The sequence below is a fragment of the Balaenoptera ricei genome, chromosome 16 (genome assembly GCF_028023285.1).
Source record: "Balaenoptera ricei isolate mBalRic1 chromosome 16, mBalRic1.hap2, whole genome shotgun sequence".
Taxonomy (NCBI): Eukaryota; Metazoa; Chordata; class Mammalia; order Artiodactyla; family Balaenopteridae; genus Balaenoptera; species Balaenoptera ricei.
Window position 1 is genome coordinate 47,495,031 of NC_082654.1, and position 14,186 is coordinate 47,509,216.

Below are 14,186 nucleotides of genomic sequence, written 5' to 3' on the forward strand. Positions count from 1 at the left end.
TAAAACACAACCATCAAAGATGAAAGGGAAGTTAAAGACAGGTAATGCGATAACAGTGCTGAATAACTAATTTCAGTAACTCGGAATCAGCTTTATCCTCTGTTCTAAAGAACAGCCAATTCCCTGGAATCAGAGCATTTCTTTTAAATTCTTCCTCCGACATAAAGGGAGCCAGCATGTTATGCAGTCCTTAAAAATACCGACTCTTAATGAACCGTTTTTACTAAAGCCTGGAAATATACCTAAGTTTTAAATACAAGCTTCAGAATTATATCCACCACATCATGTACCCTAAACTCTGAAATCAATTTCCTAGCGGGACTGTGAAATCCTTCGGAGCCAACGCCTCCCCCAGCCTTCAATGTTAGACACTTGAAGAGAACGGAGTCACCTGCGCAGCCCGTGCTCCTCCAGGATAAACTCCGGCTACCCAGACGCACGGGCCAGATCAGAAGGGCAGCGGTCCGGCTCCGCGTCAGAATCCGCGACTCGGAGGGCAGCACCTGTCGGGCGGGGCGGGGCACCCCGCGTCGCGCTCGCGGAGGGACGGAAAGTGGAGGCTGTCTCCTCCGCGAAGGCGGCCCGCCGCGCCGGTATCGGGGCAGCGGCGGCGACGGAGGGGGCGCGGCCAGGAGGCCAGCGACGGCAGCGCAGCCCGGCTCAGCGGCCCGCGGCCCTGGGCGCCCTCCCCATCCGGCCCGCTTGCCCTCACCGGCTGTCGTCCACTACCTCGCCCGCCGGCAGGCCCGTAAGGAGGTGCGGCTCCGCGAGCGACGCCGCGGCAGGCACCGAAGAGCAACGCTCAGTGGTCGCCGCGCCCCCGCCCCTTTGTGACAGCGCGTACCAATCGCTCGCCGGTGCTCGCGTCGCCCTCCAATCAGCGGGGGCGGGGGCGGGACCTGTCCGCCGGACGCCTGCGGTTGCTCGGGAGCTGGGGCTTCTTTTGCGTTCGGTGGTGGTTGGTGGTTAGGAGGGGCCCGGATGTTAATCCTGTATTACTAACAGTGGCCTGCTGACTAGGGCCGAAGCGGGCGGGCTGGAGACCAGTCGCACAGGCTTCTGGGAACGGTGGGGTTGGCCTGTGGCCGAAGGAGAGTATAGACAGCACCCTCCCTGAGACCAACCTAAGGCGCTCTTAGAGGTGCCCGACGTGCTGGGGGGATAGTCCCCGTCGATGGCCTTTCCAGAGCCTGTGCACTTCTAGTGCGGTCCAGGCCGGCCTGCCTTAAACAAATCACTCTTCCTGCGCTTTACTGACCCCTAACGTTTCTGGTCTCACGTACCTCATCTGAAACATGGGGACATTGCCATGCCTGGTTGAAAGCAAGGGCGAAAGCAAACAAGCTCTGTAGATCTTATCCATTTATTCCTCATCCAATTTACTGAGAATTGTAGAGTTGAAATTGAGTGGGTACCTTGGGTTGTCAAATCGCAGCGTCGGCTATGCCCAGCCACCCTTTTTTTTTCTTCTCCAGCTCTAATTCCCAAGCTGTTGAGCTCAGGTGCACACCATAACAGCCAACACAAACCTTCCAGCCTGACATGGGCCCCCACTGCTTCTTTTTATCTTCATTTCCTGTAGGTATTCTAAATCCAAGGCTTACGGATTTTCCAGCCCTCCTGGCCTACTATTTTACTAGGTGGATTACTCAACTGACAATGAACAGTAATCTCCCTCTCACTGCAGCTTCACTTATCATCTTGTGACTCGGAGGAACCAGTCTAAAATGAACCCCAATGCCTAATCTCCATTGCCTGTCCTTTCTTACTCTCCTCTGAGACCCCACCCACCAAATTATCTCCATAATTCAACAAACCATTGAGTATACACTGAGGTATATGATAAGGGACTGTGCTTTCACTCATCTTCAGGCTCTCTTGCCACTGGTTCCTTCTTAAACTCTAATACTGAGTTGACTGGAGCCCCGTGAGGACAGAGATATGATTATTATCTTTGTATACTAAATTCTTGAATGAGTGCCTGTGATGAAATGAATCTTACTGAAGCAAAACCTTAGTTTCTAAAACCTGCCACCCCTCTCAGTCAGGGAGAACTGAGAGAAGGAGCTTTGGAGTCAGGTGGATGAGCTTATTAAAGCCTTGGGTTCCAACACTGGAAGCTCTGCTACCTTGGCCAGTTCATTCATTCTCACCATCATCATCTACCATGTTTCAAGTCCTTCAAGTGCCAGATAGTTAACAAGGATCTTTGCATATTCTGTCCCATCACTAATCCTGCAAGGTGGGTACTGAAACCCCTACTTGACAAAGAAGGAAACAGAAGCTAAGAAAGGTAAAACAATCTGCCTATACTCAAACAGCTCTAAGTGGCAGATTTAAATCTAGGTCTCAATAAAAAAATCCAAACTTGTTCCACTAGTCCACTCTGCTTCCAGATTTTAGCCTCATCTGTGAAATGAGGACAATACCTATCTGGTAAGTTAAGGAGACTGACATGAAAAGTGCCTACCATCAGTCCAGTGAGTGTTAAGTTCCCTCCCCCTTTCAACCCTCTCAAAATAGCAATTTGCCTATTTTCTAACTCTATTGTCTCCTGAATTCCCTGGAATCATTCCTAATGATGGGTCAGCAGATTTGATCATTCCAAAAGAAAAACATGTTTAACAAATGCTTACTGAGTCAGATCACACATTGGGCTCAGACTCAGAACAGGAAACTGTACACAAGTAACCTAAGGGACAGAAGGAAGATGCACTAAAGGGATAGGGAAAAGGAATAGGCAGCTAGTATGTACCCTCTTCTGCTGTTGGGTCATTCTCACAGCAGAGCTGGACAAACAGTTGATGTGTGAGAGCTATACAAAATCTCTGACTATGAGCAATTCCCAATTCAACCTTAAAAGTAACCAAGGAAGAAGATACTGGCTTCAGAATTGGTGAAGCCAACTGGGTCTGCTTACAAGATTGTGCCATGGTTACAGATTGAATACTCATGAGCAAGATGGCACAGCACAGGAAAACAGGCTAGAAGGGCGGGGGGTGAGGTGGGAGTTGGTCAGCCATCCACAATGGACAACACAGTTGCAGAACATTCCCATCAGTGCAGAGTTCTATGAAACACTGGTGCTCTAGAAGCTGACATTTCCATCCTCAGCCCTTCTTCCTACCATTATCTGGGTTCATTCTGCCTCTTTCAAAAAATAATGCAAAGCTCCAAGGAATGGAAATGGATGCCTTAGAGCAAGGGTCAGCAAATTGTTTCTGTAAAGGGCCACAAAGAAAATACCTTAGACTCTGTAGGCCATCCAGTCTCTGACACAACTACTCAACTCTGGCATTGGAGGTAGGGTGAAAACCGCCATAGACAATACATAAATGAATGGGTATGGTTCTTTCCAATAAAACTTTATTTACAAAAACAGACAGTAGAGGACTACAGTTTGACAAACCTTGCTTTAGTGGACCTATAGAGCCATCTTCAAAATTCAGTGGAATGAGAGAAAACCTCCTCTCCTATTACAAAGACTCATGAAGTATATAATCTCTCATCCTCTTCCTCTATCAAGTGCCCTGGTTCTAAGTTAGGGCTCCCATACATGTAGGGAAGACTCCTGGTCATCTGTCTGGCATTTGCTACCTCTGGGATTCCCTGCCCACCCATGAAAGGCACAAATAGGTTTCTTTTCTAATGACCCTAAACCATGGCCCCACCAAGGCTAATCAAAATATGGTTAAAAAAGCAAAAACAATAACAAAACAGTGAAACATTTATTTGTTTGGCAGTATTAAGCATGATTAAAACCAGTACAGAAAAATACTAAGTACATTGGGTAAGAAGTGAGCTAGCTGTTTCAGTATATGCTTTTTATAATTCAGTTAAGACAGTGAGCACAGAAGACAGCATCATTAACTCAAGGATGTAGCTGAAGGATACCCTGTACACTCTACTGGCCTCCAAAGGCGTTCAAGGGATCATCAAATATGTTGGACACCTTCTGTTCAGATCTTGATTCAGGCACTGTCTGTGAAGATCGACTTTTTGGTTTGGTTGTCTTAGCCTGGATACCAGAGGAGAAGATATCATCTTTAAAAAGGAAAAAAAGAAAAAGAAAAAAAAAAAAAAAAAAAGAGTTGCTGAATAGGCAAGAAAATGGGTGCTTTTAAGACATATCTACACAAACAACCAAAGACTCAAGTCTGATAACAGTATGGGATACCAAAAAACACTAAGATAGAGCCAAGCCTCTTAGATTCTGGTCCTGGCTCTGCTACTAAGTTTTTTATTATTATTATTATTATTATTTTTTTTTAATGTGGATGAATTTTTATTTATTTATTTATTTTTGGCTGTGTTGGGTCTTCGTTTCTGTGCGAGGGCTTTCTCTAGTTGCGGCAAGCGGGGGCCACTCTTCATCGCGGTGCGCGGGCGGGCCTCTCACTATCGCGGCCTCTCGTTGCGGAGCACAGGCTCCAGACGTGCAGGCTCAGTAGTTGTGGCTCACGGGCCTAGTTGCTCCGCGGTATATGGGATCTTCCCAGACCAGGGCTCGAACCCCTGTCCCCTGCATTGGCAGGCAGATTCTCAACCACTGCGCCACCAGGGAAGCCCCTGCTACTAAGTTTTATGATCACATACAAGTCACATTTTCTCTCTGCACATAATTTTCTCAGCTACAAAGCTGTGTGTGTGCACATGCAGGAGAGGAAAAGTGGAAAGATAACTGAATCTCCAATCCAGCCCCTGACTTTACCATCTATGCATTATACTTATTTCTACATTCTTTTCCCACTGGATTTTAAAAGGGAAAGGCACTAAAAATAAGCAAAGGGAAATCCAACACAGGTCACCCTCTTTCAGAATAAATGCATCTGTTTGCAGCACCTAAATGCTAAGCGTGTAAGTCTTTATGACTACATTTGTGTTTAATGTTTCACTGACTCTAATGCTCCATGACTCATTTTACTCAGTAATGATAGTAACCCAGTAATGTTACTGCTAGGATTCTATTCTACTGAGATTTTAGCATGTGTACATAAAGATATGTATGTACAAATGTTAAAGATTATGGCATCATTTGTAACAGAGAAAATGGAGAAACAATCTAGATCACTCTCAATAAGCTAATGGCTAAATATAAAGCAACAGTACACAACTACTAAAAACAAGGAAGTAGATCTCTATGTACTGACATGGGAAAACACTGAAAAAATAAGTATACATTTATATGTATACAAACCTCTATTACTGTCACCATGTCTGAAAGGGGACACACCAAACTCTCAATAATAGTTACCTCTAGGGCTAGCTTTTTACTTTTTACATTTTACAAATAGTATTAATCTATTATAACATGTATTACTTTTTTTGTAATAGTCTCTTCTGTACCTTGTAGTGGGAAGCAGGTAGAGACAGAGCACACTTGCTTGGGGAGTCGAAAAAGTGTGGCTTTGCAGTACCAGCTTTCTCCCAGTTAACCCCAAGGTCCAGACTGGGAGAGAGGAGGTGGGGGAGTAGGAAGTGTATATGGCCTCAGCCCGAGTCCTATGCACTAACACAGGACATATCAGAAGCCCTACATTTCGGGTTACGGGGCATTTGGCTTGCCCATTAATAAAGTGGACATTATACTATGGAGAGAAAATGAACATGTTTACAAACACAGAAGATCTTTGGTGAGAGGTAAAGTCTGAGTTACAGCCTGCTTTCCTATACAGTCCTGCTCTCCTCCTGCACTGCCCCTCCATTCTCCGAACCACTAACGCTCACTCTCCAGCTAGAACTGCATCAACCCGAGGCAGCCACCTCAGCCTACTTCAGCATGTGGGGTAGTTTCTGATCCTCCTTTCATGACATCAGTGTTCAGATTTGTCATAGATGATTGGCAGGGGGCACACTAAGAAAAAAGCTAAATTATACTTGAAAGTCAAACTCTGGGCTCCTTCAAACTCCTTGATATCCATCATTAACAAAACATTGTTTCACTAAAATGACTAGGCCATTTACTTATCCACCCTCAGTCTATCTCAGGAGTATAATGCAAGTCAAAGGAAACCCACTGGGGAACATTTTCCAGGAAAGGGTCAAGACAAAGGTAGCAGGAGAAATATCAAGTCGCTGAACAGTAATGACTCTCTCTGTCATGTATAGAAAACTAAACTTACCCATATCATCGTCAAATATAGACTTAGCTTCCACTTTCTTTTTGGACTTTTCTTTTGGTTTTACAGTTAGGTCAGCAAAGATATCAATGTTATCATCAAACAAGTTGGAGTCAAATATTCTTTCCTTCTCTCTTGTTTTTTGTGAGGCTTTCATTGCTTCTGTAGCAAATATATCATCCTTGTAAGCCAAAAAACAAGCAAAACAATTTTAAATCAAGTTTTTACTTTACTACATACACTAATTTCAACAAGTTGTAGAAATGCAAACTGCCACAGGGCTCTGGAACAGCCATGCGAGCTGCCCCTCTATCTGGAATGTGCTGCTCCAGATCTCCGCCTGGCATGGTCCTTCTCTTTCTCCTAGTCCCAGCTAAAACTCGAGCCGTACAGAGAGCCCTTCTCTACCAGTCCTACCTGAAGGAGCACCTCCCACCCCAACCCATCGCTCTGCCCCACTGCCCTGGGTTGTTTTTTTTAAGGCCCTTAACATTACCTGAAAACGTTATTTATATGCGGCTCTGTCTATATCCAATTCCCCTCCCTGAGAGCTCTGGGGAGCAGAGCACTGGTCCTAGTTCACCTTGTGCTTCCACTTCCCAGATGCTCAATAAACATCTGCCCGAAGAGTGTCACTGAAGGCCTTACCGCCTGCGTTAAATCATCAGCTCCAGCCAGGGCCTGTTTCCCCAAGAACCAGAGGTTAAACACTCAAGCTGTAGAGATGCTACTTTATCTATGCTGACTGCAGCAATAGCCAGATAAAAACTATAAAAACCAAGACTTGCATCAATGGTTATGGCCAGAAACAGAAAACCACTTCTGAATAAGTTTCAGAGTTATTAATAAGAGAACCTAATTATAATTACTAAGCAAGTAGATACAGGGCAGCAACCAAACAGGTTTAATGCAATCTATGGCTCAAATGACCCAATCAGGTATTTTCCTTAACAAAGAACCCCCCACAAAAATGTATTGTTATGTCCTATCACCTACCTCAAAAATATCTTGTGCTTTTGAGATAACATCCTGTTGACTGTTGGATTTTGACTCATTCTTCTTGCCTTTCTGGTCTGTAAAGAGATCGTCCTCATCTTCCAGGAGAGGGAAAGGATTTGTTTTCTTTGCTGGTTTTGGTTTAACAGACTGAAAGAGATCATCATCACTGCCTGCCTCACTGAGAGCAGGAAACATGGGGCTTTTTTCTTTACTTCCCCCTGCCGGGTTGGCCAGGCTGTCTGCTGCCTTCACCTTGGCTTTTCTTCTCCCCGTGGACTGAGATGCAATGCCCTTGGAAAAGATATCTCCAGAATCAAAAAGGTCATCCTCAAGAGGTTGACCCAGAGATTTCACAAAGGGGTTTCTGTCTGTCCCAAGCACAGGACCACCTGCCCAAGTTGGAATGGCAGCTGCCACGGCCTCCTCAGAGCTGTCTTCTCCACCAGCTGCCCTGGGCTGTGGTTGATGACCATCTGGTGAAATGACGCCATCTGCCAATTGTGCAACAAATCCCCTGGGGATACTCATGTCCTCAGCCTCACTGGACTCCTGGGCAGCCAACTGCCGAGCTGCGCGTGTTTGTGGTCTGCGCTTTCCTCTCACTTTGACCCGGGTCTGCAATGGCAAAAACCACATGCTGACCTGATGGTTTTTTAAAAGGTGCTCAAAACTAACATAGCAAATCATCAGCAACTCAAGATACTGTTAGGTTGTCAGGTTCCCCTCAATCGAGATATTATCTAAGACAGAAGAGGTTATTTCTTAAAGATTTCAAAAGGCGTTTAAGAGCTCCTAGTACTCTAAGACTCATTCTTAATCCTTCAGTGTCCCCCATTTTTGAGTCTTTTGAAGGCAATTTCTGTTCAATTTGATACAAAAGGCTTCATCTGCCACTGGAAGCCACACTGCTCGTGCCACACTGCCCTGTGTCCCACAGTGCTCCCTGGACCCTTCCTTCTCTGCCCTAAGTTTAAATGTGGGTATCTTTCAAAACGAGAACGAATCAGGGGGATTCTAACAATAAGCTTTACTGGGGGCTAGCCTAAAATCAGGCTCCAGAAACAGGGAGATAAGATGATAAAAACAGAAAGGTAATCTCAGATGCTCTTTTCTTCAACAAACACTAAATCCAAATTTTAAATATATCACGTAAAAAAATGTGGCTTAGGAATCAGAACTTTCAATATAACCTCAAAATATGAGTCACTTATTAGCCATAGTGCAGTATTTGTAATATTTTCCAACATATACCATCAAGTAGTTTTAAGAAGGCACAAGCTACTTTGGACAAAGTACTTAACTGCACTTTGGGCAAAGTACTTAACTGCACTTTGGGCAAAGTACTTAACTGTACTTTGGGCAACGTACTTAACTGTACTTTGGGCAAAGTACTTAACTGTACCTTGCCTATGTCGAGGAAATTTCACGAATTATTTCAGGAACAATTTAAACTTAACAACAACAAAATAAGCTAACAGAAAAAAAAGAAAGGAGGGATGTTTTATTCTTCATAAGTAAAACAGGTTTGGAAACACTGGAAATGAGTGTATTTGCAGGGTCATCCTCAGTACTGTTGATTACTCAGATAACAGCTAAGATGTTTTTAGAGAAGGAAGACTGGATAGAAGAAAAGAGAACCAATTGAAATAAAAGTAAAACCTCAAAGAGTTCATGGTCCATCCAGCACAAGTCCACAGTCCTATGGAACAGTGTGACAGGACCATAATTGCCACGGGATCTCAGAGAGGGAGCCCAGGACAGGGGCAGGAGGGGAAATGTCACAGAAACTGTGAAGTTTGTGCAGAGCTGTCGATGAGGAAGAGCATTCCTGACAGAGGAAGTGGCACGAGCTGATGGCAGCAGCACGCTGGGGCATGTGTGTTTGGGGAATGGTTCCTGGTGACTGGACTTAGGCTGACAGTGTGGGGTGACTGGTGGGAAAGCTGGAAGCTTCGGTTAGCACAGACTGTAAATGGCTTTAATACCAAACCAAGGAGCTTGAACGTCCTCCTTTGAGCAGTAAGGAGACGGCAGAGGAAGCAAACAGTAAGGACATGATCTGCTCAGTGTTTAGAAGGCCTCCGGGTGGCAGCCAGGAGCTAGTGAGCTAGCTACTGGGCAGAATGTAAATGTAACAAAGGCAGGCAGTGGAAGAGTGGACACAGAACTAGGGAGGTGGAAGGAGGGCGGAGAGGCTCAAGGAAAGATGAGGCGCCTCCTTCAAACGAGGAATCGGGGTCAGCCTGTCGTGTGCAACTGATGAACTCGGAAGAAACATACAAACTCTTCTGGTTTTAAAAAAAAGCAGGCAAGCAAGCAAAGGTGGTTTCATCACCTTGTTTGCACTGTGTAAGGTGTCTGCCTGAGCTGGAAGGTCAAAACTCACGCCGGCCTCCCCACTCCCGGGAAGAGTGGGCACACTTTCCAGACTGTGGATTCTCCCAGGTTCAGACGAAGGAACACCCAATTCTGGCAAAACAGACTTCATTCCAGAGATCTGGGGAGCCGCTGTAGGCAGCAAGGCTGCTGGGTTAATTGCTAAATTTGCCTAAAGAAGAAAAATGAAACTTACTCTGTATGTTTTCTTAAACACAACAGTCTACTCTTATTACTGTGACACATGACGAAAGACTCGGTGTACGTAATATATAATACGAGAGGAGAAAGAGAAAGGCAGGGAAGTCTCCTGATCTAGTCTTAGAATTAAAACAGAGGGCTATACCCCTGTGCCCACCACAGGACCAAAGAAGAGATGTTACAGACGCAGCACACAGGAAGCAACAACCAGAGGGTGGGGAAGAGATGAGAAAATGCCTGGCAACAGCTGACAAAAGGAAAACCCAAGAAAGTTTACAGATGCCACAAGGCAGGCAATGAAGGTTCCAGACACGTTATAATTACTTGAATTTTCCAGATCCGAGGGGATGGCTCTTTGGTTTTAAATGGAGCGGGACCTGGTGAGTCCTGTGTGAAATTACATTCAGTTAAAAATCCATTGAGGAAATAGAAAAGTGTCTCTTGGATTACACATATGCCTGAAAATAAATCTGAGATGGAACAAAGCTGTTGGTTTCTGTAATTCTATAATGGGAAAGGCATTCAAATCTCTCCTGGGGCCTCAAAACATTTCACTAACATTACTTCATTTGTGCTTCCTTATCCGTTGTGTAAGTGGAAGGCTGTAAGACCACACATGGAGGAAAGGGAGACAAAGATCATGAATAAGATTCATAAGAATTATAGTGTATCAGAGCCCCAAAACTGGACCAGCTGGAAACATTACCATACTGGTTACCTCACACAGCAAGTATTACAGAGCACACAGAAATTCACCCAAGCCTAATGCACTAGTTCTAGAAGGAAAAGAAGCTGAGACTTGAGTCGCTGGAGATGTGCGAGTCCTAGTGCCTCATTTTCACAGCTCAGAACACTGGGGCCTCAATGAGACATCCGGGAACAGCTGTAAGCCAGGACCAGAACTCACTGTCTAGCCCTGCTCTGCCCTCAGGAGGAGCGCCACAGAGAAGACTGCTGAGGATGGAGGCCTAATAGCAATGATCTCAGAAGACATAACACAGAGAGGGAATCAAGAAAGTGGATATAATTCATATTTAATTCTAATGGAACCCTACTCCAAGGTAGCCCAAAGGGAGAAATGGAGTTCTAGTGGGAAGATCTTCATCCTGCCTTAACTCTATCTTGGAATCGAATTTGCAGGTACTCCAAAAGTAATAATGATAAGTATAGATTCATGGAACCAGTGCGGAGTGAGGAGAGGAGAAATGAGCAGGGGTTAAAAAAAAAAGTAAACAAAGGGAGGTAGTCCTAGTTGCTATTTCCTCCTTAATTAAGAGAACTCTGAATGACCCCGGGTCTGCATGATGCAATTAAACTATACTACAATGCAAACAAGAGCTGAAAGTCCTTAAAGAGATCAGTTCTAACCTGAGGTGTTTCCGATTTCCATTTGCCTTTTTCTTTGATACCTGGAGTGGATTCAGGATGTTTCTGGTTCTTGAAAGAGGAAACAGAGTGGTCTTTTTTCACTACCTTCTTCTTTTCTGGGATCTTCAAAAGCAAAGAATACCCAAAGTCTGTCAAGTATCTTAGAAATTTTAAGGAAAAGTCATAATGCAAAAAGAGAAAATAGCTTCTGACTTTTAAGAGTCATTTCACAAATGAGGGTTGAACAAACAAATTTAAAGGCAGCATTTCAGAAATAGAGTTCTAAAGACCAGGCGTCCTCTCAGTGATAAAGAGAAAATAGAGAGTACTTAAAAATCTACTGGGGAAGGGAGGGAAATGACACACATGGCCTAACACTCAGATTTATAGCTTTGCACCTGAAAGGCATGAATATTTTGTCACCATAACATATGTACCGGTCTTTCAATGAACAACTTAAAAATCAAACAGGTTTGTAATACGGTAAGGGAGCCTGGGTTAGTTAATGGTTTAACGTTAGGAAACATAAGATGGAGACAACCTGAACACCATCATGAGCACATTATTTGCTGTTCATTTACTAGTGAGCATTTTCCTTAGTCACATAAGGGGACATTCATTTCCTTTCCCAGAAGCCTTCCCACACACCACAGTATTGAGAACAAAAGTCTGATACCAAAGGATGCGAGTTGGCAGAGCTGAAAAGATCATCATCTTCATCATCCCCAAACAGGCTCCCAACACTTGGCTCTAACAACTAGAATAGAAAAAACTTAAATTCAATATCCAAAACAAAAACAATTTACAAAGAGAGTCAGGTGAGCTACAGAGACAATATTTAACATAATAACAAAGCTATGACATGGAGAACCATTTGGAACTGACCCTGGTTTTTTTGGTGCCGGAGAAAAGGTCAACATCTGGGTCATTGTCCTTCTGAAGCTTGCGACTAAAAAGGAGCTCTTCATCCTGAAAGACACCTGTGCTCTTGGGGCGGGCATTAGGATCAGGACTCTAGGAAAAAGAGGGAAGATCATGTATTTTATAGACTCCTAGGGTTTTACCTCAAGGAAATAATACACAGCTACAAAGATGAAACAACAAAGATATTCCTTGTGGCTCTGTTTACAAGTGGCTAAAGGTTGGACACAGCCTGAGTGCCCATCAGAAGGGGAATGACACAGTCACATAATGGAATACTTTGGAGATACTAAAAACAGTGGAGAATATATTTACAAAAACAGATAACATATATATAATCTGGAAAGATCATCTTTCAACCTTTGTGTAGCATCTGAATCTGAACTGTTTAAAAAACAATCCTTAGTTCCATACTGAGAAACATTTTAGGGGTGAAAACACATAAAGTTAAACAAGTTCTCTCCATCTCATGCCCAAAGGGAAGAATGAGACAGCAGCTGACTTAATACCAGAAACTACACAGAGTGGTCAAGCACGTATCCCTAACTTCCACTTACCAGCATCCTAGGCCAAAGAGCTGGCACAGGTGTGATCAGCCAACCTTCCCCTATGCCCATCCACCTTCCACCCCACTACCTTCAGATTCCAAACAAGTTCTTTCTGTTTGCTAGGGTATCTGACATTTGAAAGTTACTATCACATTACTTGGTTTGATACTATAATGCCCCAGACTTGACATTCTAAAATTCTTCCCTTTCTTTAGTATCACAACCACAGACAGAAACAAACAAAAAACTCACTTCTGACAAAATGTGTGACATTAAAAATTAACTAATAATTATTATTGATTACACATAAAAATTAGTGTAACCTAGCAACTAAGGTTCAAAGTTTTACAGCCGTGAAAATCATATATACAAAATCAAACACAGTAAGAGACTGGAAGAAAATACAGCAAATTATTCATATTCACTGTGTGTAGCTCTCCTTTATAAACGGGGCTATCCTACTGGTATAATAAGAAAATTCATAAAACATTTGTTGTAAATATCAACATGGACTATATCCTCAGTTTGATTTACAAAAAATTATTGGCAATCTATGGCCCATCGCCTGTTTTCTCTTTTTGTAATACTTCTATTGAGATAAAATTCACCTATTTAAAGTGTGTAATTCAATGGTTTATAATATACACACAGAGCTGTGCAAATACCACCACAATCTAAATTTAGAACATTCTCATCATCCCATAAAGAACCTCCAAACCTACTGGCAGTCACTCTCCATTCCTGTCCACCCCTTTCCCCAGACCCAGGCAACCACTGATCTACTTTCTATCTCTATGGATTTGCCTATTCAAGACATTTCAAATAAATGAATTCATACATAATGTGTTTGTCACTAGCTTCTTTCATTCAGCATGTTTTCAAGGTTCATCTATGTTGTACCATGTATCAGTAATTCATCTTTTTATTGCCAAATAATATTCCATTGTATGGCTAAAACACATTGTGTTTATCCATTCATCAGCTGATAGACATTTGAGTTATTTCCATCTTTTGGCTATTATAAATAATACCTGTTGGGAACATTACATTCAAGTTTTTGTGTGAACTTATGTTTTAATTTCTCTTGGTTATATACCTAGGAGTGGAATTGCTAGGTCATGTGGTAACTCTTAATTTAAGAATCTGAGGAAGCACCAAATTGATTTCTGAAGTGGCAGCACCATTTTACATTTCTAATAGCAGTGAATGAGGGCTCCAGTTTCTCTACATCCTCACCGACACTTGGCCATTATCAAAAAAGTCAACAAGTGATGGTAAGAATGTGAAGAAGCTGGAACCCTCCATTCTTCAGCAACTCACATCACAGGACTGACACTGTGAAATGAGATTCTTTTATCCTTCTAAAGATTTGAAACTTTACAGCTTTTTGCTTACCTTTCCTACTTCTTTCTTCAGAGCTTGGAAGCTGTTTTGATCTTCTGTTTTATCCTCTTCCTCATCAAATAAGCTAAGAACAGTTTTGGTTCTAGTTTTAGTTCCTCTGTCCAATGGGGATGATGCAGAAAACAAATCAGAATGCTTGGCTGCTTCCTGAGTAGATACATTCAGAGATCCTTCCTGAAAATGGAAATAGTAAGGAAAAAAAATGAGTAACACCTGGAAACAAAAATTCTATTGTGGGGCCTCCCAAGCT

The 14,186-nt window shown here is 43.2% G+C and overlaps 2 protein-coding genes across 15 annotated transcripts in view; both read right to left on the reverse strand.

Moving 5' to 3' along the window:
- Positions 1-778, reverse strand: part of ZFAND4 (zinc finger AN1-type containing 4) — a 76,778-nt gene extending 76,000 nt beyond the window's left edge. For all 4 annotated transcript variants that reach the window (XM_059899244.1, XM_059899242.1, XM_059899241.1 and 1 more), the window contains exon 1: positions 392-778. The gene's annotated coding sequence lies outside the window, so the exon portion shown is untranslated. The remainder of the gene's footprint in view (positions 1-391) is intronic.
- Positions 779-3,349: 2,571 nt separating this feature from the next.
- Positions 3,350-14,186, reverse strand: part of LOC132351162 (WASH complex subunit 2-like) — a 56,601-nt gene continuing 45,764 nt past the window's right edge. For 4 of the 11 annotated variants that reach the window (XM_059901105.1, XM_059901104.1, XM_059901103.1 and 1 more), the window contains exons 23-31: positions 13,928-14,110; positions 11,949-12,077; positions 11,740-11,820; positions 11,064-11,186; positions 10,020-10,082; positions 9,454-9,666; positions 7,116-7,733; positions 6,123-6,300; positions 3,350-4,044 (exon numbers count right to left, since the gene is read on the reverse strand). In XM_059901105.1, coding sequence (XP_059757088.1) covers positions 3,905-4,044; positions 6,123-6,300; positions 7,116-7,733; positions 9,454-9,666; positions 10,020-10,082; positions 11,064-11,186; positions 11,740-11,820; positions 11,949-12,077; positions 13,928-14,110 — 1,728 coding nt within the window. In that variant the 3' untranslated portion in view covers positions 3,350-3,904. The remainder of the gene's footprint in view (positions 4,045-6,122; positions 6,301-7,115; positions 7,734-9,453; positions 9,667-10,019; positions 10,083-11,063; positions 11,187-11,739; positions 11,821-11,948; positions 12,078-13,927; positions 14,111-14,186) is intronic. The other 7 variants (XM_059901108.1, XM_059901107.1, XM_059901106.1 and 4 more) reach the window with 4 other exon arrangements.